We start from the raw sequence: 24,590 nt of genomic DNA, 5'->3' as shown, positions 1-24,590 counted from the left end.
CCAGGTACCCTGCTAGGTATATTCTCACACTCTCCATCTCTCTTGAGTATCATAAATCCCAGTGAAGTGGCTGTCATTACTATTGTCCATTTTAAAGATGGGGAAACTAAGGTTCAGAGAATTTAAATGACTAACGCAAGGTCATGCCGCTATAAATAACGGTTAAAAATAATTCCAAAATATGACTTGCTTCATTTATCTTATGGCTACCACTCTCCCTTCTCTCAAATCACTTTGAGCAATGCCAACCAGACCCTGGTTCCAAAAAAGACATGTAGGGACCTGAGGCAACTGTACTTGCGGTGTTCGCCATTAAATTGTCACCTGAAAATCATTTAAGCCAACATCACTTGCCGACTACCCACAAATATGCTTCAGTCCTTAAGGAGCAAAAGCGTCTTTGCACATTCCTTACACCTACCATACTACCAGAGGTAAAGGTACAGGACTTTGGAAGCATTAGGGAAGGGGAGAGAAGAAGCAGTCCTGGTGAGTGCTGCTCACCCCTTTGTGCCCTGGGTGTTACCCCTGGTCAGGAATCACAGTGGTTGAGTTTCCCAGGCCTAGTAGTCTGGAGCTGAATGGGCATCTACAATCCTAGGTGTGTTTGGGGAAGACAAGCGCAGCAGAAGGGAAAAGAGAAGGCATTCCAAAGCAGACCTGGAATAACTCCTCTTAGAACCCTGTCCTTTTCAGGAGAGTGACTTAGCCTTGGCACGATACTCCCTCCACTCTAGGATTCCCAAAGACTTGGCATAAATGGGTACAGGTGCCCCAAGTAGGCATACACCCAAATAAACACACAACAGCTAAAATAGTGCAAAGGATGTCAGGGCCACAGATGGATCTCGGAATGCTTCCCTGGCTGGAAATTCCTATCACTACTGTATTATTACCCCCACAATTCTAAACAGTCTCAGTGTCTTGCTCCAAAGTTCCCAGGATTCCCTCTGTCTAGGTATGGTCCTACAAGAACACAAACGAGGCACCTTTTCAAAAAGCCACGTTTAATTTTAGTAGGTCTAAAAAAGCCAGGGATGGAGTGTGGGGGAAGAAACAGTAAGAGCTGGCCCCAGCTCTGGAATCCCCTATTGAGAACAACTTTGGACTTTTGTGTTTGTGTTTTCAAATCTCCCTAATTACTATCTATAGCAGCTGCATACTTATCAGATTCGGGGCCATCTGGGATGAAAAGCAAAGTTTTACAGAGGAAGAGTGAGCTGGAAGAAAGCATCATCTATCAGGTTATTTCCACTCCAAGAAGGATACAATTTTAATTCTAATCCCAGGTGAATATAACCCCAAGTGTACACCAGAAGGAGACAGAGTGGTTTGGTTAGTTAGTAACCAACATGGAAGGGATTTATGATTGGCTACATGCAGCCCAATCATAAATCAGGATTCAAAGGCCTACAACGTGCCTGGCTCAGGAAAGAGGTAACTATAAAGGATTCAAGTATATAAGAAAAGGGTATACAATAAATTGGTAGTCTGAAGCATAGGCTACCAGGGGTTGGCAAACTGTTTCTGTGGGCCACATATAGTCTTTGCATACTCTTCTTTTTCTTTTTTTTAACACTGCTTTTTAAAATGTAAAACCTATTCTTACAATACATACTTACAAAAATAGGCCCCAGGAGGAGGCTTGCCAGTTCCTAGACTGGACCAAATATCGGTAGGCTGATAACTCTACTTACTATCCGCAAGGCCTCCAACCTGGACTAATAGCTCTCTTCATATTCTACTGTCTCTAGAAAATGGGCAACAAGGGTCTTATCTGAAAGTTAGCCAAAAGATAACTGGCCCTCATATTAGATAATCATATACAGTAGCCTACTCCCTTCCTACTCAAAAGAATTGGGGGGAAAAATAGACAATAAGCTTAGACCACTAACCATCTTCCCCAAAAGCTCATTCATATCCGAGGGAGGGCCTGGGCCAAGTTGAACCCCCCAGTAGCAGGCCCCAGGCCGGAGGCTGGGCAATGGAGTGCCCCAGGCCTCTAAATCAAACCACGAAAGAAGAAAGAAGCAAGAAAGGTACCCCTCCCAGCTGGCCTATTAAAGCTTCAGAAAAGAGATGTGTGGGGCCGACCCCGTGGCGCACTTGGGAGAGTGCGGCACTGGGAGTGCAGCAGTGCTCCCGCTGCGGGTTCGGATCCTATATAAGGATGGCCGGTGCGCTCACTGGCTGAGTGCGGTGCGGCTGGTCACAAAAAGACAAAAAAAAAAAAAAAACAGAAAAGAGATGTGTGGCTTGCTTCTCTCCCTATCCCCTCAGAAAAGGTTTGGAGAATAAAAGGAAATCAAGGTGGAGAAGCCAACCTCAGTGGGAGGGAGAGGCTTAAGAATGAAACTAATGCCAATCACAAAGCACCAAGGCTAAAGACCTCCACTAGTGGCCACCACTGAACTCAGACCTTTCTCCCCTAGACTAGGTCTAAGATGCTCATCGTGTGGTTGACATTTCTCTCACAAGGAAGTGGTAAGAAGAAACAACCATTCAGGAGTGCTCACTTCTAACCCTCCGGCTCCTCGCACTTGTCCCAGCTGGAGAAAACAGAAAATAAAAACATGTATATGTGAAAGCATGTACACCTGAAAAGTCAACTACTGCTAAGAACTGCGGGCTTCTGTACACAAGGGGTGGCACAGATAGCCAACTCTCAGATGCAGCCCTTTAGCTTCTACATTCTTTGGCCAGGAAATAGAGAGCTTCTAGGGAATGTAATCTGACTCAAAGGAGAGGACAGAATAAATTCTCTCAAACCAATTCAGCAGATGTTGAGCCCTTGCAAAGTGGGGAGGCACTGGGCATACAGAGATTATGACAAGCCCTTACTTCAAGGAGTTCCTGATCTAGTAGAGAAAAGACGTAATTCTTGGACCCCACAGAATGACGTGTGTACCATATTTACCCTAAAGCTCTCAGTCACCACTATCCCCAAAGAAAAAGTTCCTTTTGAGGCTGGTGAGAAAAAAGAAACCCAGGGTGTCCTCCTGGTGCTGCTTGGTTTTCCACATTAAGCATCTTCTCATGACCCTGGAACAACTTGGAACAAAGCCCCCCTTTCCTACCATAGAAGGAACTTATTCTCAAATCTGGGTGCAACATAAAACAGTGTAAAAATAATCAAAGACCACACTGTGATATGGTGGCAGGACACATGGGAGAGCTCGATGCACTATGAAAATATAGGTGCAGCAAGGGCCAGGGCCTAGGAGAGGCTGCTCTGTGGCTGGGCCCACTCCCTAGTCAGGTGTAAAGGCCATCCAGCCAAAGCAGGAAGCAGAGAACAAGCAGTCCATAGTTCCCAAGCACCCTGCCTTGGACACAGGACAGGGCCCCAGCCCAGCACTTCCACATAGAGTCGAGGAGTGAAGTCACCAGGTCTCTGGGCTCTTACGACCTCCCTTTAATGTTCCCACTAACTGAATGCTTTGGTGCCCATGGCATTACTCACCTCCCATCTGTCCTATTCTTCCTCCCACCCTCCCACCACTGGTCTGCACATGCCCAGATCATAAACTTGCTCTCTAAAGAGAGCTACTCACCTCCCTTGGTCCACTTAGTTACCCTGAACCCCACTCCTTTCTCCAGCACTTGTGGGTTGCAGGCTATAACTCCCATCTCCTCTAGGCCCTCTGACCACGTTTAGAAGATGCCCAATTGAGCTGCCAGGGCCACCTTTACCTCTAGCTACTAGAGTGGAAAGAGCCCTGGACAAAGTCTCAGCTGGGCTCAGCTGTATCCATGCTGGGTGGGCATTGGCATAGGCCTCCCCTTTCTCAGGTTCAATTTTCTCACATGTAATAAGGACAGGCTTCCATTAAAGATGTAGTTATCAACCTTTGCCCAAAGTTAGAATCCCCTAGGGAAGCTTTTAAAAAATATTGATGCCCGTAACACCGAGGTCAAGGGTTCAGATCCCCTTAACCAACCAGCTGCAAAAAAAAAATACTGACTCCCAAAACCCTAATCCATACCAATTCATCAGAGTCTACACAAGTTTCTGCTAACTAGCCAAGACCAACAGCACAGGCAAGCTGGATTTCCCCAGGCATACCCTGGCCAAGGTGGATCAGAAGGCAGGAAGCCTAGCTGGCTCCATGCAAAGCTCAGCCCCCTACTATAAGAGCAGTTCTGACAGTTAAACTCCAGCTTCATTCTGGCCACTAGGGTCATGAGTTCAGATTTCTCCCTTTTTCAAACCTTGTTTAAAGTCCACAAGAAAAAAAATTAAAATGTATTTGCTCTAGTAAATCCAACCCCACATGCTTTGACATCAAGCAAACAAGTACCTTCCTCTAAAGTACCAGGCCTATCTGTGATTATGAGCTAGACTTTTCCTTGGGCCGGCCCGTGGCTCACTCGGGAGAGTACGGTGCTGATGAGCTAGACTTTTCCATTTGCCACATAAGGTTGCTATGGCCCAACTTTAAGTACCTCCCGCCCTACACAGAAATGATGATGACAAGAGGGAGCTGTTCTTCCTGCCCCCACAGCCTTTGGCTGCTCTAGTGACACATTTCCATGTCAGAGTGTCACATTCCTGAGGGCTTATCAACTTCATGTAACCAGGAACTACCTAGCCAGGGACTACGCTAAACCATCTACCCCATGATGTCAGTCTATCATCTGATTCCGGTGGGTTCCCTAAGAACTACCTCTCCAGGGCACCTCTGCCAACCTCACCTGCCCACCCCTTCTGCTCCTGAACGTTCCTAAGACCCTTCTATAAATGTCTCCTCCCAAAAGTCAGACATAGCTGACCACTCCCAACCTTTCAGAGCTGGTAAAATTGCCCATTTGGCTCAGTTCTCCACAGAATGACATGATTTCTGAGATGTGTGCCACTATCCCCCTACCCGCCTCCATTATTAGGGAAGTGGAACATTTCTGAATAAATCACAGAACTTCAGAGCAGGAATAGCCTTCAGAGATTAGCCAAACCAACCCCTTGTGGAACAGCCTATGGCCCCAAAAGGGGCAGGGGCTTGGCCAAGATTACCATGGAAAGGTAGCAACAGAACCAAAACTAAACTACAGATCTTCATCTCCCAAAGGGTACCCTTTTCATAATTCCTCAGTACTTCCTTCTCTCAACAAGAAATTGGGTCAATGCTAATGCACCTGCCAAGGTACAAACAAGACCTTATATTAGCTAGGTCTAAGCAGCCCCCAAACAATCCTCACTTGCTAACAAGCAACTTCTACGTGCCCAGGAGCTTGGCAAAGCCAAGTAAGTTACTGGCTTAACCAGGTGGAAAGCACAGCTAGCCTTGGAGGCAGTGGTTTAACACTAGCAAGGAGGGTGACACAGGAAGCCAGCTGCAAAACAAGAGTCAGGCCAGGCCCAAAGCAGGCAGAACACAAACAACATTAACAGGTGGCCAACACCCCACACAGCCCCCAACTGCTAGAATTCTCTCTAAACTTTATTCTTGACTCATGATCTTTTAGAAGAGAGACTGAAGGGAGGTTGGGCAACTAGTGGAATGGGGGAAGGGCCAAACATTTAAAAGTGACACTTCCTTTCTAGCCTCAGAACTCTGGCCTGTGACCAGAGCTTAAGTCCAGGCCTTTATGAAACAATACTTGTCTCCTCTTTCCACACCCTACCCTATGCATAGTCTAAAACCAAAGTCTTCTGTCTTCTGCTCAAGTCTTATCTCTGTTACTCATTAGCTGAGTAATTTTTGCAGAGTTGCTTAACATCTTCGAGCTTCTTTTTCCCCGTATGGAAAAATGGGGATAATAATTCCTAACCTGCTAAGTGGAGAGAGTTAGTGAATATCAAATGATATAATAATAATGATTTTTTAAAAGGGCTTTACAATTACAAAGCATATTACATATGTAGAGAATTACCACTATTTATGTTGGGAAACTTTTTTTTTTTTTTTGGTCCAGACATGGGATGAGAAAAGAAGCTAGGAACACTGGAAAATAATTACAAAGCAATCCCAGCCAACCTGTAAAGGAATTTCTTCAGTTCACATCTAAATGGGCTGTTTTAAATAGGAAACTACGTGGAGAACAAGAAGCTGTCCACTAAACTTATAACTCCCTCCCAGCTTCCTAACCCTACAATTTCCTTTTCTGAGCTGCTCAACAGCTAGAGGTTTCACAGGAACTTGCCCAGAGAGGTCCCTAATGGTTCTTTCAAGATTTTCTTCAGCCTTAGCTCTTCCTGCCAAAGGTTGAATCCCAGAAGAGTGTGGGGAATGGAGAACTAATCAAACCCTCCTTGAAATAACAGTCCATGCAGGGCACTCTCACGTGGCCTTCTCTACCTCCAATCTGTGAAGAGTTGCCTCCCTCTCATCCCATTCTCATAAATTTACCACCCCTACCTGAGTTCACAGCCTGGAGAGATGGTCAGTGAGGGTACAGATGACCTGGAAAGTAGAAGCATATCACTTTCCTTGCTCCAGAGGGCAAATTTCACCATTTTCCTGATGGTTAAGATCAGTTATCCACATCAATGTAAGAGTAATACCATATGGATTACCCAGCAATAGCAATCTAACCACTTAACTTTGGGAAATTTTTTGGACATGTTTACTTTTCTAATTACATCTTAACTGGACTATCAGAAGACCCAAGGGAGTTTATATTCCCTGAGCTCACATGGCTTAGGACAGGCAATCCACAGGTAGCTGGAAGAAGAAAGTTTTGTTATGGATAGTTGAGAGTCAATTATATGGCAATGCCTCATTGGTCTCAAGTGGTCTTTAAATTAGCTGTTCCACAGAAGTAAACTTTTCCTGATAACCGAGGCTTACCCTTTTAAGGATCATAACCATTCATAATTGTGAATTGAAAGTCTTTCATCTGTTGACACACTCTACCGCCTTTGTCAACAGAGGCTATTAAAACATGATTTCAACTTCTCTGAGCACCTGAATCCTGTGTGCTTGATTTTCTGCAGAACTAATATTTGAGGGCTGTCCAACATTACCTCATCCAAGTTTCCCACCAACTCTGAGGCTAGCATTATCATCCCCATTTTACCAATGGGAGAATGGGAAGCTCAGGGAGGTTAAGGGACTTCCCCAAAGTCACATAACCAGTAAGTGTTAAAACTCTACCTACAAGCCTGGCCTACAATAAATGCCTGTAGGATACTTTGGATCCAAGGCTTCTCAAATAGCCAAAAAATTCTCTAAAATGTCATTCCCTTTCCCTTTTTGGAGCCTGATCTCAGAGCTTTGCTTTCCCTGCCTCAGTACTCAGAAAGCTCCAATCACTCAGAGTCTGCAGGAAGCTTTCTGTTTGTCTGAGGGGGAAGACAATAATGCCTGCAGTGGCCTATAGGCCCAGCCTATCCAGGGTCAACCTCTGGTGGCAGAGGCTCCAGGATTAAAGGGTGGGCAAGCAGAAGCTCTGCTCCACCTACTGTGGAAGTCTGGAAACTAAGAAGAAAAGGGAAGGGTGGAGCCTGCCATGAATAGGAAGAAGAGAGCTGGCATTTCTGGTAATTATGCTTCTCCTCTCCTGACCTGGCTCCTTCAACATGATCAATATCCTCAAGGTAGCAAGCTTCTAAGACGAGGACCAGTGCCACAAGACTAGAATTTTAATATATATATATATATATGTTTATTTGTGGTTCACAAATCACTACTTTTTTCAACTCTTCAACTGGATGACTAAGCTATAGCTGAGCACTGCAAAATTCCACTTTTCCACCACCTGGACAAGATCCCTGGTGTGTATGTTGAAGGGAGAGATAGGGGAGATTCTAATCTAGCTTCACTGATAATTGACAGGCCCTCCTACTGCTTTTCTTTGGGGAAGACTGGAAAGGCATGTGCCCACCACCAACACACACATATACACTGTCACAGCTTCTTTCCTTCACCGCAGACAGTTCCAGTAACCACAGGTCTTCTGAGGAGCAGAATTCTCAGTCGGGTACTGTCTGGAATCAAACTACCCCAAACTGGCAAAACCACAGAACAGGGAGGGGGCCACATTAAGCAGAATAAGGTGGTTTATCCCACCGCCAATCACTCCACTAAGATCATTTAGACACAGGTGAAATCACAGCAGTCTCTAGAGGTGGGGCCTACTGAGCTTGGAAAGGAGAGCAGCTCTCATCATCCATCCCAGTAGAAGGATCCCACCTTCTTAAGAACGCCTTCTCTCTCAGGCAGGCAAGCCTTAATAATGTGTTTGTTATTTTCCACTCGATGAAAAGTACAGGCCCTTTATTTGTGTAGATTTTAAGTGTTCCACCCATTTGTTAATTTGCTTATTAATGAGCCTATACAAAATTTAAAATCTGATTTGACATAAGAAGATGGACCACATACTAAGTTAAAATAGCAAGTTGCAGAACAATATGGATTTGTGCTAATGTGTGTGTTTACGGGTATACGTCTATAAATGCATTAAAAAGGAGTCTACATTCTAAAAACTAACTGGCTAATGGTGGTTCTCTCTGGAGAGTAGAGTCAGAGGCAGAAGACAGGGAAGTTTATATTTTTCATTGCTGTTTCATTTCTTACAGTGAACATGCATTAGTTTCATAATGAAAAAACTAGTCCAAAATTGTAAAATAAGTAAAGTTTGTCTTTATTTAAGTCTGCCCTACCAAATGGCAGAGACTTTGTTAACATTTCTTGTACAGTGTCTAGCTCAGCACTGCAAAAACACATGGAAAAAAGTCCTTTAAATACAAGGTGACCTCCAGAGGCTCTCTCTATTGTAGGGCATCCAACCTTACCTAGTAAGCCTAAACCTATACCTCCCAAATGCTGGCCACACCCCTCTCTAAGGAGTGAATGGGAGGAAAAGTCTTCCCATTGCCCCCCAAATTAGCCTACCTTGACCAAAATGTGCCCAAATCTACAAAGATATGCAGCTCTAGGACCTCAAGGTAGCACGGATGGTGGTGGTGGTAGTGGTGACAATAGCAGCAACAGTAGGAGGGGACAGCTGCTGGTGCCCAACATGATGCTCTCCAGGACTTCCCTGCTATCCTCCCTGATTTGTTCCTGGCTCTGCCCATCCCTGAGCACAGGGGTCAACCCAGTCCTTAAACGTCAGGGGCACAAACCTCTCAGGATTAGATTACACAATGTGGTCCTGCCTGCTGGTCATGCCATAATGAGTAACACACATATAAAAAATAAAAAACTGGATAATGCCTCGAATATGTTACTCTATGGCCAAACTCTGGGCTGCTTCACAAAGACGAATAGAAATGCTTGCACAGTTGCCTTGCCTACTAGAATCCACTAGAAGCTTTGATTCTAATATTCCCTCTTGGTGTGAACACTACTGTATTGTGTGAAGACATGGAAAAAGGGAGTGAAAACTAGCTATGAACAAGCTGGCCACTCACAGATAAACAGGCTCTCCAAGGTGCACAGGAGGGACAACACCTTCTCATTCCCTGGCACTACTCAACTCCATTCTGCCAAGGCCCAGTTGGATCTACATTAGGCAGTTTCCAGTGGAATACTGCAATTGTTGTCTGGCTCCCTGGTAGACCTAGCTAAAGGAGTCTGAGGAATACAATTCCAACTGGACAATAGTAGCTATTAATATATCTATTCAACAAATATTTAAGCACCTACTCTATGCCAGGCACTATGCTAGGCATGGGGATACAATGCGTAGCGGGAAACCATCTCTGTTCTTATAAAGCTTACATTCTAGTGGGATAGGCTAATGTAATTAAAAGAACGCACTCCTGAGAGTCCTGGCTTCAAGACCAGCTTCTACTCCTACTATGTGACCTTAAGCAACTCCCTCCCCCTTTTTGTGTTTTACCATTGACCAACAGATCTTCCTCAGGCTCAGGTAATTTGCTTCTTTACAAAATATAAAATCCTGGGGTGGACTGGGGGTTTACAAATGGCCAAGATAGCACCAAGAAGCCATGGATAGTACGTGGTGAAAATGAAAAGCTCAACAGTTTGAGAATCTCTATCCAAAGACCTTGAATTTGGTTTGGATGGCTCCCCATAAACTGTTTGCTGAAGACTGGTGAGATGGGCAGACCTCTGAAGATTTGCATAGTCAGTGACGGACATGAAGATATGCAGGCTTGGGGCCAGAAGACCTCAAAGGTGCCCAGTTTCACTGCAGCTTCTATAAATACTTCTTTTTTTTTTTTTTTTAATTTATTTTTTATTTATTTATTTTTTTTTTTAATTTTATTTTGTCGATATACATTGTGGCTGATTATTGCTCCCCATCACCAAAACCTCCCTCCCTTCTCCCTCCCCCCCAACAATGTCCTTTCTGTTTGCTTGTGGTATCTTCAAGTAATTGTGGTTGTTATATCTTCTTCCCCCCCCCCGGTTTTTGTGTGTGTGTGTGTGTGTGTGTGTGTGTGTGTGTGTGTGTGTGTGTGTGTGTGTGTGTGTGTGTGTGTGAATAAATACTTCTATCTCCAACTAAAAGGAAGTTAGGAAACCCTCTACTCTAGTAACACTTATTTGATGCTGAAGAGCTGAGGAGAAGGTAGCACCTCTCTCAGCAGCCACTTGTGGCCATTCTTCAGTAGGACTGTGCTGGGGCTAGTTGGAGGTATGTTGCTCAACTGAGTGGGGAGATGGTGCTTCTCTGCACACCTCCTACTAAAAATCGCCAGGCTGTGTGGCACCTATGTGGGGCTCAGAGAAACTGTAGCATCTGGCATTCTGGGATCAGAGGCTTGATGGGAAACTCGCATAGGACAGAACTTTAAGAGGTCAACTGAAACAAAAATTCTGGAGTGTCCTGGGCCTACCCTCCCTCCTCTGTGTCTCACACCTCACAGAGCACTTTAAGATCATGAGTGCACTGAATGAATCCTCACCATAACCCTAAGAAGTAGGGTGTTATTATTCTTCCATTCCACAGATAGAAAACTAAGATCTGTCATTGTTTAAGAAGTTTACACTGGTCAGTCAAGGCCAGCTAGGCTTTTTCTGTACTCAGGCCTCTCTTCCCTATAGGAGCTAATGCACCCTCCCCCTTTCCAAGGTGTATTTTCTCTATTACTAGTACCTAATTACTAGTTAAAAGTTATTTTCTCTGTTACTAGTACTAATAACACTGCAGTGAATGTGAACACTAGAATATCTAAACCCCTTGGCATCATGGCATGTAGGGAGGGTCCTTTGGTACCTGGCCCATCCTTGGCTTCTTTTCCAGACTCAGCTCCCACTTGTTCCCACACATATGCTATACTGTAGCTTTGTGGGATCAAGGTTTCCCAAGTAAGCCATACCTTTTTTGTGTGTGTGTGTGGTAAAGCCATACCTCTTATGTTCTGCTTTCGTCTATGCGTTTTCTTTCAGTTTGAAATGTCAGGTGCCTTTTCTTTACCTTCCCCCACTCCATGTCACCTCTGCTGGAAGCTTTCTTTAATACTTCCAGGTACATTAGTTGCACCGTCTTCTGCATGCCTACTGTACTTTGTAAGAACTCCTGTTATGGCACTTACTATGTGGTATTGCAGCCATCTGGCCTCCCAGGCTTTCTCCTTCAGAAAACTTGTGAATTTGAAAGCTTCTAATTCCCCCTGCCTCAAGAAGGGACTGTTCTCCAGGTGGGGGTGGTTATGGACGAACAAACCTTTGGAGAGCGTTTAGTCAGTGATAGACATGGTGACAGAGAAGCAGTGATAATGTATGCAAGGGATCCAATAGTGTTCTATGGGCACCTGAATTAAAAATGGTGGTCAGGGGCATGGTTCTGAGGGCTTTAAAATAAGAGAGGAGTCTATCTTTCTCTGCTCTCTCTGCTCCACCATTTTCACAATGTTATATACCGCTGTCACTGAAGCCACCACGAAAGCCATCACCAGATGTGTTCCCTGGACTCTGAACTTCTGAGCCTCTGAAACTGTAAACAATAAATTTCATTTTCTTATAAATTACCCAGTTCCATGTATTTTGTTACAAGCAACAGAAAAGGACTAATAACACTGTGTTTTTACAAAAAGGGGAAATATAAAAATAAAGAACCACTCTTCTTCCATTTGACCTCCTTCCTCAACCTGCTTGCCTACCCTCCCTCACCAACAGACATTCTGATCTACCACTTGCAACTGGCATCCTTAACAACCCATGTGAGGCCCCTAGGAAGAATGAGGAGCTGTGAGCAAGGCAGCTGCTCCCAGGAGCAAGCTCCCACATGACTCAGAGGCCATTCCAGCTCAACACTGGGGAAGAATCTTCTTCCCAACAGCATTGCTCAGCTATAACCAACTAAGCCTTCTCCGGTTAAACTGTCCTAGGAACTCGTTCCTAAAGAAAGGAAGATAGATACTAAGGTTCCTATCTTGCCCTCCCTCCAGGGGGCTCAGAGTAGGTGAGACTCATGTTCATGGCCAACTCCTAGGTGGCTAAGACATAGCAAGCACTGAACAAAATATCAGTGAAGAGGAAGAGAAGGAGAAGAAGAACAGTGAAAACAGATCCAGACAAGAGTACACCATCCCCAGGAACTTTGCTTATGCACCATAAGCCCAGCAGGCCCTCAGAGGAAATTCAGAAATCCGTTTTCTTTAATCTACAGGTCTAACACCAAAGGAAGCCATAATCAAAAAAATGCAGGATCAATCCCACTTCTGGGTATGCACTCAAAGGAATGGAAATCATCATGTCGAAGGGATACCTGCTCTCCCATGTTCACCGCAGCTCTGTTCACAATAGCCAAGATATGGAACCAACCTAAATGTCCACCAATGGATGATTGGATAAGGAAAATGTGTATACATACACCATGGAATGCTACTCTGCCATAAAAAAGAATGAAATGCTCCCATTTGCAACAACATGGATGAGCTTGGAGAAACTTATGTTGAGTGAAATAAGCAAAGCACAGAGGGATAAATACCACATGTTCTCACTCATAAGTGAGAGCTAAGAGAGAAAGAAAGAAGGAAAGAAAGACCACAGTGGTGTGTTGGACTTGCAGAGGGAGAAAACACACCTAGGGATACAAAATGGAGTGGGGAAAGTGGTATGGTGGGGTATGGTGAGGGAAGTCGGGGATAACTGAGGGGGTAATTGGGTAGGGGACACAGGTATAATCACAATTTGTGGTAATGGACACGCTGTCAGTATGGATCTGGCCATCATATCTTAGGCACAAGTATTGACAATTTGCTTTGTACCCCATGAATATTCATAACTAATAAAAACTAAACAAAATGTTAAAAAAAATTCAATGCATAAATTAATAAAATAAAATGCAGGATCAGTTGAAAGCCCAACACTAGGCATTGTGGCAATCTCCCTGGATGAAAATTCCTCCCCTTTGCTCCACCTTAGTCCAGATGACCTGGCTCTCCCCATCCAAGTGCAACATAGACACCAGTGACTCAGACAGAGGAAGGGGAAGGGGAGCTTAGCAATTTAAGACTCAGCCAAAAGCAATTTCATAACCCTAAGGGGAGGGATGTCGTGGGGTAGAGGAATAGCGGAAATCAAACCTAATTTGCACTCAGTTTTGGTTTGTTTCTTGGTTTTCCCCTTCCCTCATGAAACAATGACCAATCCAAGGGTCTTCTATTCTTCCTGGAGCCACCAGTGACCAAAAATAGTCAGCAAATGTAGACTGCAGGCTAGACTCCAAGGCCCCACCCAAGGCACTCAGTTAACTGTTGTCTCTCCAAGCCAGGATCCCCACAGCAAGCTCTGTGGTGGGTAAATATAATACCTTCAGAGCAGAGTTCATTGAAATAGAGAGAGCTGCATACATATTGACAGCTGGAGGCAAAAACAACACCCTCAATGCCATTCTAAAGGGGAGAGGGCAACTTTTCCAAACAGTCACTGCTCTCTGCTCTGTTACACTCTTTCCAAGATCCCCTTAATATCCCTTTAAAGAATGGGCACAAATAATCAGAATGTCAGAAAAAGCCAATGTCTCTATTTTACAGATAAGGATACTAAGGCTCATAAAAGTAACTTGCCCAAGGTCCCACAGGCAGAGACTAAAAACGACATATCCTGATTCAGTCCACTATTCTTTCCATTGTACCATCTTTACTAAAAGACACTGAAAGGAAGGGAGGGAGGGAGGGAGGGAGGGAGGGAGGAAGGAAGGAAGGAAGGAAGGAAGGAAGGAAGGAAGGAAGGAAGGAAGGAAGGAAGGAAGGGAGGAAGGAAGGGAGGGAGGAAGGAAGGAAGGAAGGAAGGAAGGAAGAAAAATCCAGACAGGTTCCCCAACCTGTAGTGTCAAAAGCTCAGCTCCTCTAACCTAAGGCTAGACAGCTCAGAACTGGGGAGGAGAGGCAGAGGGACCTTGGACCAAGCCCACTCAAGAAAGCCAAGTGAGAAAGCTGGGCATACACGCAAAGAACTGGACTTATCAGCTGGAAAGCTTTACCTGCTCCAAAGGAACAGTTTCAGATGCTCAGAGTCCTAGCCCTACCCACACACCACACTTTGAGCCTTTTCAGGCCAAGCAAAACCACTCCTAGGCTGTCAGACGTCTAGGTAAGAAGCTGGAGAGGGGTGACCAGGCAGTGTCAAGAAGGCAAAAAGAGATAAGAAAGCAAGGTGGAGAAATCACAGTCATTCCACAGCTCTCCCATCTTCCCCACTCCTCCCCACATTAGGGGTTCTAAACAAGGAGAAAACTTTGCAGGTGGCATTGTATAAACTTGAAGAAGGCAATCCTTGTACTGAAGGAGAATAGGGGACTAGCTGTGGTGGGTGGGGATTTGAGGGGGGAGAAAATAGCCAAATAAGGCAGACTTGACTGGTAGGGAATCATTAGGAAAGGTTCCAGAAGCTGACATCACATTGAGGAAGGCTTTAGTCATCGGTTTCCTCTGGCAACTGGCCTACAGCCAGGAGGTAAACTCCTAATCACAGGAAAATGTCCAGGTTATAGCAGAGAGAAAGGTAACTAGGCTAGATTTTCCCCAGACCCACCTCAGGCCCAGCTGGAGCAGCTCTCCAAGTACTGAAAGCAGAGAGGTGTAGTGTAAACCTTAAGCAAAATGGCAGATGTTCCTGCCAAGCATACGCTAGATCTACCATGGCCCAGGCACCAAGGGCAATAAGGAACCTGGAGGAGCTTTATTCTACTCCATTTACATATTTCTCATATTTTTATGTTAGGGAAAAGGAAAATTCAAAAGCAAAGATGTTACGTGACTTTTGTTCTCAGTAAGAGAACTGTTGTGGGTTAGTCAGTCTCCCATGAGCATCTATCTACAAGGATGTTTGGCAAGTTTAGCTCACTTAAAACCCTTAAAGATAGCAAGGATTTGTACAACTTAATGACCACCAAATTGGTTGTTACCTTGACCCCCACCTTCCCACTCCATACCACAGATTAGTCAACCTCAGTTAAAGACTACAAAAGGTAAGAGAAAGCCTCTTGGTGTACTTCACCAAACTTCCAGGCTGAGATTTCCGAAAAAGGACCAATCAGGGGTGAGGGTGGGGGCAGATTATACCCAGAAAGTAAGATCAGAAACCTTACAAAAACACACTTAACTCCAGAAAAATAAGACTTGATCCTTCCCAGGTATTTAAGGGAAGCCAGGACTAAAGACAGGGAAGGAAATGATAACCAAGCCTGACAGGTATGCCTTCTTCCTCGTTCTAGGCCCTGGCCCCTGTCACCTTCCAAATATATGCCCAGGAAAAGATTTTTCAGGATTATACTTTGTTTTATATAACCAAATCCTAACATCTCAACTCTTCTCTCCTAAGGCCCTGAACCTGGTGACATAAAGTATCTATCAAATTCCAACAAGAGAAAAGGTTGCCAGGGATGGAAAAAAACTTCAGCCTTCAGAGTCTCCAATCATAGGAACTACCTGGCAAAACAGTACAGAGCCATTCACCATACCAGTGGCCTAGGAGCTATGTCAACACTTACCTTATGCCGCAACAAGCCCATTGAAAGGAGCATCAGGTATGGTGTTTCCGTAATGAGGCACAGCCAAAGAGCTGTGCTTTGAAAGTCTCTCAAAAGACCCTTTCTCCAAGTCTAAGGCCCAGATGCTGCAGCTGGGTCCTGGCCATAAAAGGCAACAACCACACACTGAGAAATCCTCCCCCCTATCTTCACCCTTTCCCAAATACCTGATCTTATAGCAAAGCCACTAGGAGAAGTGAACGCTGTTTCTAGGCTGTGGACCTCAAGAAAGTCATTACTGAGCTCTATTCCTTGGAAAACATGAAGGAAGGATCCTCTCACGTACCTACTTGGGCAACAAAGACAACATTTTTTTTTTTTTTAATTCCCAGTTCTCGAAAACTCAAGGTACAATCTCCCCCACAGACCCTTTCAGAAGGGCTGCCAGTTAAGAAAGGACTATTGGCTCCAGATGACCCTAGAAATAGCAACTTGATCTATGCTTGCATGTATGTTTCTGTGGCTCCCCTTGAAATAATCAGTATCTCAAGCCTTCCTTCATTTCAAACAAATTCACTTTCAAGAGGGCACTGGCCAAGAGCCACTTGGTTTATGCCCACATACCAAAACCACATTACTCTCCCATCCAGAATGGCTGCTGCCTCCAAGTATATATCCATCCTTCAAGGCCATATTCATGTCCCAGTAAACTCCCTTCTCAAAATCTACAGAAAATGCCATGTAAAGTACGCATTTTTCTCAAACTGTTTTTAAGTGAGCTAGCCCTTAAAGCCCAATTAAATAGATCTTTGAAGGCAGCGACTATACCCCCCATTCACTTATTTATATCCCTTACAGTAAATTGTACATAGTAACCACTCAATAAATAATGAGAGTGCCACTTCCTGCCTTCTTTCTTACCCATCCCACCTAGCACAGGGTCAGGCACACACTAGTTCAATAAATAATAATAATTAACATTTTTATTGTACTTATTAGATGCTAGGCACAGTTCTAGGCACTTTACATTAATAGCCTCATTTAATCCTCACAATAATCCTATGAGATAGGTACCATTATTATCTTCACCTCACAGTTGAGGAGAATGAGGCACAGAAGTTAAGTCACTTTCCCAAGGCTACACAACTAGCTGGTCACAGAGCTGAGATTTGAGTCTAAGCATTCTGGTTCCAGAGTCTGTGCTTCTCAACACTACTCTATGCTCCCTTTCTATGAAGACCCAAAAAGTCCTTTTTTGGCTAGCTACTTACCCCAGACTTGGCCTATAAGTACCTAGAGGTGAGTGGTGAGGGTTGAGACCAGGAAATTCCAGTCTGTACTCAAATGGTTGCTATAGCAGCAAATGTTATCACCAAATTGGAAAGGAAAGTACCATAAGTACTCTCCTAACTCAAAGGACAAATCAAGCTGGAGCACTAAGTCAGAATTCAAATTGGTCAGAGCTCAAAATTTAAAAAGGCAAAGAGAAAGCAGGAAATTTAGGTGAGGTGCAGGCAGGAAGAGAATGAAGTCATTATAAAGGCCCCAGAAGAACTGAGTCACCCAATCACTGAAATCCGCTACAGCAGAAGCTATTTAGGGGCAATCCACTGCAGCCATCTTGTTAATGTAATCACCACAGAACCAATTCTCTGGAAGTCTGTGCCCCATGGGTGAAAAGAATTAATTATCCTTTCAAGGCAGACAAGTCCAGTGGGAGACCACTAACTTGGGAATTAGGAAAGCCAAGTTCTCCTTTCAATACTATTACCAACTTTATGCAACCCCGAACAAGCTGCCTAACCTCTCTGGCTATGAATACAAATAAATAACTCTCTTCCCTAAGGACTCTTAGGACAGCAAGGCCTAGTCACAAGCAGGAAAACATGGCTAGTCTCCTCTACCTACCTCCCTTCAGCCCACACATCTGCCTTCCACCACCCTGCACAGCCAAAGCAGAACACTCACCTTCCTGGGAAGCACTACAGAGAGTTCCTGAGGCAAGGTCAATGTCTGAACCACCTTCATATAAAGAAGCCCCTGAGGTCAGCTCTACACACTCAAAAAAAGATGCTCTTCCCACGACCATAACACCATGGTCAAGTAACCCCCAGCACAAAGGGAGAAAACACTGAGCACCCTGCAGTGAGTGCCATTTAGAAGGCAGGTACTCAAAGTTCCTCCCCGATACTAGGGGTCAGGCAAGTTGGATTTTAGTCCGAGTCCTACTACCAGTTCACTCAAATCTCTTCCTTTTTCTGGCTTTGGGTTCCCTATCTAAAACATAAAGCCTGAACTAGAAGGTTGAAGGTCAGCTCAGTTATTCTATGGTTCAAAACACTCCTGTGAGAAACCCAGACCTTCCAGAACAATCAGTTAAAGGAAAGCTTAAGACTGGGGAAATTCTGGGCTGCCCTAAGTACAGATGCATTTGAAATGCTGCACCCCAAAACAGTTAGTCCTCAGCTCACTGCTGGTAGATACCTTAGGGGATTTGTTTATGTCCACCAGCTCAATATCTATCAATATATGTAACTACCACACTCACCAGATTAGAAGGAAATTCGAAACATAACCTAATACCTAGCTTCCTGGGCTTTCAGCAGAACTATAGGGAGTCTATGCTATTGTCAGGCAGATATTAGGAAATGTGAGAAGAAAGGCAGGGAAATCTGTGAAGCTTTTGATGCTTATCCATAAGTCTTCAGTCAACCCACAGCTTTCATAATATAGTCTTATTTGGTTTCTTTCTTTCCTTAGTAAAGAAAGACACAGCCCTTTCCCCTCCATAGACTCAAGAAGAAATGGCCAAGAGTACCCATGCCAGTATTCTGTCAGATCTACTAATGAAACAACCAAATCCCAGGCTAGAAACTCAATTCTGAACTCAGCACTCAGGAAGAAACAACACTCCAGAAGTGGAGGGGAATAAGAAGGTACACTTTAGCAAGTGCTGTTCAACTTTGTATTCCCAGCACTGCCTGGTATATAGAAACTGGTGCTCAAATTGTGAGGAAAGAATGTCTGAAGGAATAAACATACAAATACAGGTCCTTCATGACAAGCTGGAAAGACTGAGGGCCTGAAGAAAGGATGTGCCTAAACGCCCACTTCATTTGGATCACTTTACTGAGGACAGAAGACAGGTTCTTCTTACATGTAAAAAGAAGAAGAAGAATTCTCAGTTCAGTATTACCTTCCATTTCTCAACACCCACCTTCCAAATTCATGAAATCCTGAGCTAACCCTCTAAAGTGACAGCTCCTGTACCGCAAATTAGAACCAGGAATTGAAAAGTTTTTTCAGCTCTATCAAGCATGAAATGGGAGGAAGGATGAACACCAAAGCTAGTCAATCATGAAAAGACCAACCCCTTCACTTGACCAATAGACTGCTCCATAGGAGACCACATTTGTACTCAGTTTTTTGTTTGTTTGTTTTGTTTTTTCCTTTTGGAGCAGAAGAATGGGGTGGGGTAGCAGGGAGAAAAGGTTGTGAGTTAGGAAAGAGGCACATAATAAACTCGTTTTTTTCTTTAAAAGATCAGAGACAGACTGTTCCCAGACTGTAATGATGCCAATTTTCAGCAGCTCTGTCCATGAAAGGCCCAACCCTGGTAGTGTTGGTAGACAAATCTCTCCTCTGGAGATTCCAGGGCAGGGGATTCCCAGGAAGATACAAAGGGACCTGAGACAGGTGATTGCCAAGCAACACTGTAAGAACAAAGTTCAGAATAACTGTATCTGTCATCTCATCTCATCCAAGGAGATGGAAAAAGCAGATTAATGGTCAATACCACTTCTATCACTGACTCATAGAGCAACCTTTCCCTCTCTAAGTCTAACACAAGAGAGTATAGATTAGTTGATGCCTTTGAGGGTCCCACAAAGTCCCTCAAGCCCCACCAGCCCCTGCCTGCCTAAAGGACTGTTCAAAGACAAGCCTAAAGGAAATCACCAAGATTGTTCCTGGTCTGTCTCTATCATCACCTACACTGTCACAAAGGGCCCAGCAAACTGGAGAACCAAAGAAGTGAAGATGCAGGATTCTCTCTCACACAGCCTCCGTTCCTGATCCCTTGCCCCAACCTAAAGTCTGCAGGCAGCGCTGGTTCAAGGGTTAAAAGACTGAGATTCTGCCTCCTATTCACCAAATACCACTTTAGTACCACTCCAGTGGCTTAAGCAATGCTAGGAATGGCAAGAGAATAAACAGTCCACACAGCCCCTGTTAAAATTTAGCTGAATACAGACCCAGAATCCTTCAAATACTTCAAGGAGCTGGGCTTTATGTCTGCTCACATGGATGGTCCTATCAAATCACCACTTGATCACTATTCCCCTGACCTGTTCATCTAGGGCTAAAACCCCAGAAAATCAGAGTTTTTACCAAGACTAACCCTGTAACTAAGACCTAGATTCAAGTCCTAGCTTTGCCACTGGAATGCTACATCACTCTGTGTTAGTCCCTCCCTATCATGAGTCTCAGTTTCCTCATCTATACAAGGAGAACAGTTGGACTTGATAGTGGTAAAGAGCCTTTTCAACTTTAACATTTAATAAATCCTAAGGAGGGAGACCAACAACTCAAGAACATATTAAAAATTCAAAACAATCTCTTTATAGAGAATCCAAGAGTGCCCTTAAGCCTTTGTGATCTTAAAAAAAAAAAAAAAAATGTTAAAGAGGGTAGGGAAAGGGAAAGACCTTTTTTATTTTTTTATTTTTTTATTTTATTTTTTTTTTTGGTGACTGGTAAGGGGACCGTAACCCTTGGCTTGGTGTCACCAGCACCGTGCTCAGCCAGTGAGCGCACCGGCCATCCCTATATAGGATCCAAACCTGCCAAACCCGTGGCTCACTCGGGAGAGTGCGGAGCTGGGAGCGCCTAGGCCGCAGGTTTGGATCCTATATAGGGATGGCCGGTGCGCTCACTGGCTGAGCGCGGTGCGGGCGACACCAAGCCAAGGGTTACGATCCCCTTACCAGTCAAAAAAAAAAAAGGGAAAGACCTTTTTTAAATATATAACTGTCTTATCACCAGAAGGTGCAGATGGCGTTAATAAGTTTCTCCATTCTGGTTACTAAAGCAGACTCAGGAAACTGGCATCCAGAAGCGGATTCCAAGAACAGCAAAAAAGGTGGGGGGGGGGGATGTTTTAACAGATTTAAGGGAGGCTGGGGTGACTAGGAGAGACAATTGGCTAGAAAAAGTGAAACAGACCCTGGACAGACTGTAGAAATGGCTCGTATGAATGAACATGTTTGATTTTTCCACTACCCTTCTCTATTTGTCATACTCCAGAAATAGCTTAAAGCACACCAGTGAAGAAGGAGGGGAGAACAGGGAATTTTCCCCTCTTCATTAAAGTTACAGGCTGGTATTGGTGAACTAAAGTGTTCCCTGGACACCTCAGCCTTGGGATGAGGAATGAGAAAATAACAGGAGGCACATTTTGACACTTCTATATCTTACCAAGAGACCACACAGATGCCAGTGTTGGTCACTTTGCCCAATTACCTACTTCCTTTTATCAGAGGACCATGAAGGCCTGTTAACAGCTAATTTGCTTTGGGCAAGAGAGGGAACTTAAACTTCACAAACCTAATCATTGAGTGTCAGAGTGGGGATTCAATGGGATGGGAATCAGAAAGCCTGCACCCCAATCTTGGCTCAGTTACCATATGCCCTTAGGTAGGTCCTTTCCTGTAGGCCTAAATATCTTCAGTTTTTTTAAAAAAAAAAAAAGTGGGGGGGTTGTACTAAACAGTCTCCAAGGTCCTTTTCAGGTTAAGATTCTATAGTCTTAATAGGCATGATATAGTTATTTTTCTAACATTCCTTGAATTGAACAACACGGAAAATTCTCTAATGCTTCCAAGTCTGTCAAAATTTAGCCCTCTCCTTCCAAAATGATTCAAGTTTCAGTCAATCTGCATAAATATACCTTCAGTAATCAGGTACTTTCAGTACCCCAGACCTGACCCTAAACAGCTTATACTCCAATCTCTCTCCATACCAGGAAAAGGATCACCATACTGTCTTCTTTGCCACTTTGACCGAGATGGGATGGTTAATGCAACTTTAAGGCAACTTCCAGGCCCATCAAGTTGTGTTTAAAGGTGAGATATCTCAGAACTGAGGATGACATATGCCACTAGGGAAGAGAGACCATGGAGCAGAGTCTATTCCCCGAGATTCACCCAACTGTTCAAGCAAAGCCACACCTTAGGAGGACTCAGGAGTTAATCAGAAAGAGATAGACCCAAAGAGAGGCTCCTGGAAGGATCTTTATAATCCTTTGTGTTGACAGACAATGGGTTTTTCCCCCTCTCTTTGCAAAACCATTCTCTATTACTTTGCGGGGGGAGGGGTTTGGGAAGAAAGTGTGGAAAAGCCCCATATCATAAAACCAGGAGCAATTTAAAAGAAAGAGATGGTGCAAGCACATAGTTGTTGAAAACACGGCTCTGGAAAAGCAAGAATGACTTGGCAATGAGGCTGGAATACAGCAACGTGGCAACCAAAGCTCAGCACACACCCGAAGAACTGAACCCCCACTCTCCTCCTCTCATCCCAGGGGCCCCTCAGCCCTTCCCAAGGCTACTAGTCACTATCTCAGCTCTTGTAGACTCAGGCAGTCCTAGGGAGATGGGTCTGGGCTAAGAGACTCAAGGCAGGGTGGTCACCACGCCTTCCTGAGCAAGGGAAGGGCCCCAGCAGCCATTTGGCATGACTTGCACAAAAGCAAGCAGAACTCATTAGTCAGGCACAGCCCTCCCTCACCCCTCCCTCTTGGGCATCCGGCCCCCTAGGCCCCACTCCCAGGAGGCTTCTGCTCTTCTCATAACAGCCAGTGGGGTGGAGACCGGATCCCAGAATCAAGCACCACTCTAGAAAGGTGTGGCCCCACAGGAGAGAACCCACACTGCACAGAACAATCCAGAGGGGATAGAGAGGCATTAAGTAATGGGCAGGGCAGGGATTTGGCGGGTGGAAAGGAAAGAGAAACCAGTCCTTTCTCCCAGGAGATGGGGGAGGCCTTTCCTTATACTGGCGCCTAGTGAAGTGTTGGCGCTCCTGGGTAAAAGCAAGTAGTCTCGATGATGAGTCCCTCCACAATTCTCTCCTCACCTCCTAGTGGGAAACAGCTGGAGCAGGTCGGGAGGCTTCGGGAAAGATTAGTGGGGGTACGGGATCCGCCCAGAGTGGCTCCCTCCCTCTTCCCTGATTCTCTGTTCCCCTCTAGGACAGTGGTAGTCTTGCCCCAGAAAGGCGCCAATTCCTGGGCTAGGGGAGGTGTTCTCCTCTGGACCAGAGTTCTCTCCCCTGCGCCCACGGCCCATCAGGGGAAAGGAAAGACCCTGAGCCTCCAACAAACCCTTCCCCACTGTCGCATCCCCGACGCAGGGAACTAGAAACTGAGAAAGAGGCCGGCCTCGCCCTGGCCGCAGTTCTATACTGGATACCTCTTTACCCCCGGGGGCGCGCCAGACCAGGACCCCACTCCCGTCCCCTCCACGTCCCGGGCCATGGCGGAAGGTGCGTCGTCCCAGGCGGATTGATGGCGGGCGACGCGGGTCAGCTAGAGCCCCCAGGGTCAACAGCGCCCACCCCTGGCACTCACCGTCTTAGGCATGGTGGCAGCAAAGGCGGCGGAGTTGGCGAAGTTTGGCTGGGAACTGTCGGACAGCGTTGAGCACGCAGTACACACGGTTAGGACTCCGCGGGCCGGGGTCTCGGACCGGGTCCCTCTCTAGCGTCCGGGCGACTGCTCGGCTTCCTGCTAACGGGCCACGACTTCACAAACCCCACCCAGGAAAGAACCGCCCCCGTCGCGCCGCAAGCTCCTTTATGTGGCCCGGCTTCCGCACCGCTCCCCGCCCTCGCGCCCGCCTCCCCGCCGGCCGCCGGCCTCGCCCCGCCCAGCCCAGCCGGGCCATGCCGGCCACGTGGAGGATCGGGCTGGGCCTGGGCGGCCCAAGGGGGGCTCCCACCCCAGACCCAGGCCCATCCGGCTCCTCTCCCACCCCCGTCACAACCTCTAACCCTCCATGTCCCAGCCACCCGGCCCCACCCCCGCTCAGGACCAGACTGGGGGCGCACCCTGGCAGATGCTTATGCAGCCCCTGACTGCAACTTTCCACTAACGGAGAGCTCAGTACCTATCCAATCTGCCCGTTCACTACTCTCAAGACAGCCTTGACTCTTAGAAAGTTCTTCCACTGTATATCTGAACTCCTTTTCTCTGCGGCTTCCGCCGGTGGATCTTAGCTCTGCTCCCTAGGGCCACAGAGATCCCCTGCCATCCCTAACAGCTTCCCAGAGATCTGAGGATCCCACTTCCCCCGGAGACTTCTCTTATCTTGGTTAAAATGCTTCAGCTCACTTCATCCATTCTCTTCTGTAGGACTCTTTCACCGTCGTATTTCCACCCCAATCCTTGCTCAAGTCCTTATTTTCATCAGAATTGAGCTCCTTTTCCACATATCTGTCCTCTATTCACCTTCCTTCCTCCAAATCCCAGTCTCCACCTTCCCCAAATCCATGACCTAGTCCTTTAGCTCCTCTCCCAACACATGTACTTTCTGCTCAGGCTATAATTCCCTTAGGTTAGATGCATCCCCCCACCCCCAATCACTCCCTTGGGGTGTGTCTGCCAGCTCCCATTCTACTTCTTGTCGTGGTCACAGAATCTCAAGATGGCAGTGTTCTAGACTAACAGTCATTTGGTTAAACCACTCTGAGTTTTAGTTTGA

General features: G+C 45.6%; 1 protein-coding gene across 1 annotated transcript in view; it reads right to left on the bottom strand.

The window, feature by feature from the left end:
* MSN (moesin) overlaps positions 1 to 23,637 on the bottom strand; it is a 69,549-nt gene extending 45,912 nt beyond the window's left edge. Inside the window, exon 1 of the mRNA XM_063083494.1 lies at positions 23,459 to 23,637. Within this exon, the coding sequence (XP_062939564.1) occupies positions 23,459 to 23,470 (12 nt within the window). The 5' untranslated portion in view covers positions 23,471 to 23,637. The remainder of the gene's footprint in view (positions 1 to 23,458) is intronic.
* Positions 23,638 to 24,590: the final 953 nt, after the last annotated feature.

This window comes from Cynocephalus volans, chromosome X, assembly GCF_027409185.1.
Source record: "Cynocephalus volans isolate mCynVol1 chromosome X, mCynVol1.pri, whole genome shotgun sequence".
Taxonomy (NCBI): Eukaryota; Metazoa; Chordata; class Mammalia; order Dermoptera; family Cynocephalidae; genus Cynocephalus; species Cynocephalus volans.
This window is presented reverse-complemented; position numbering and strand designations above follow the sequence as displayed.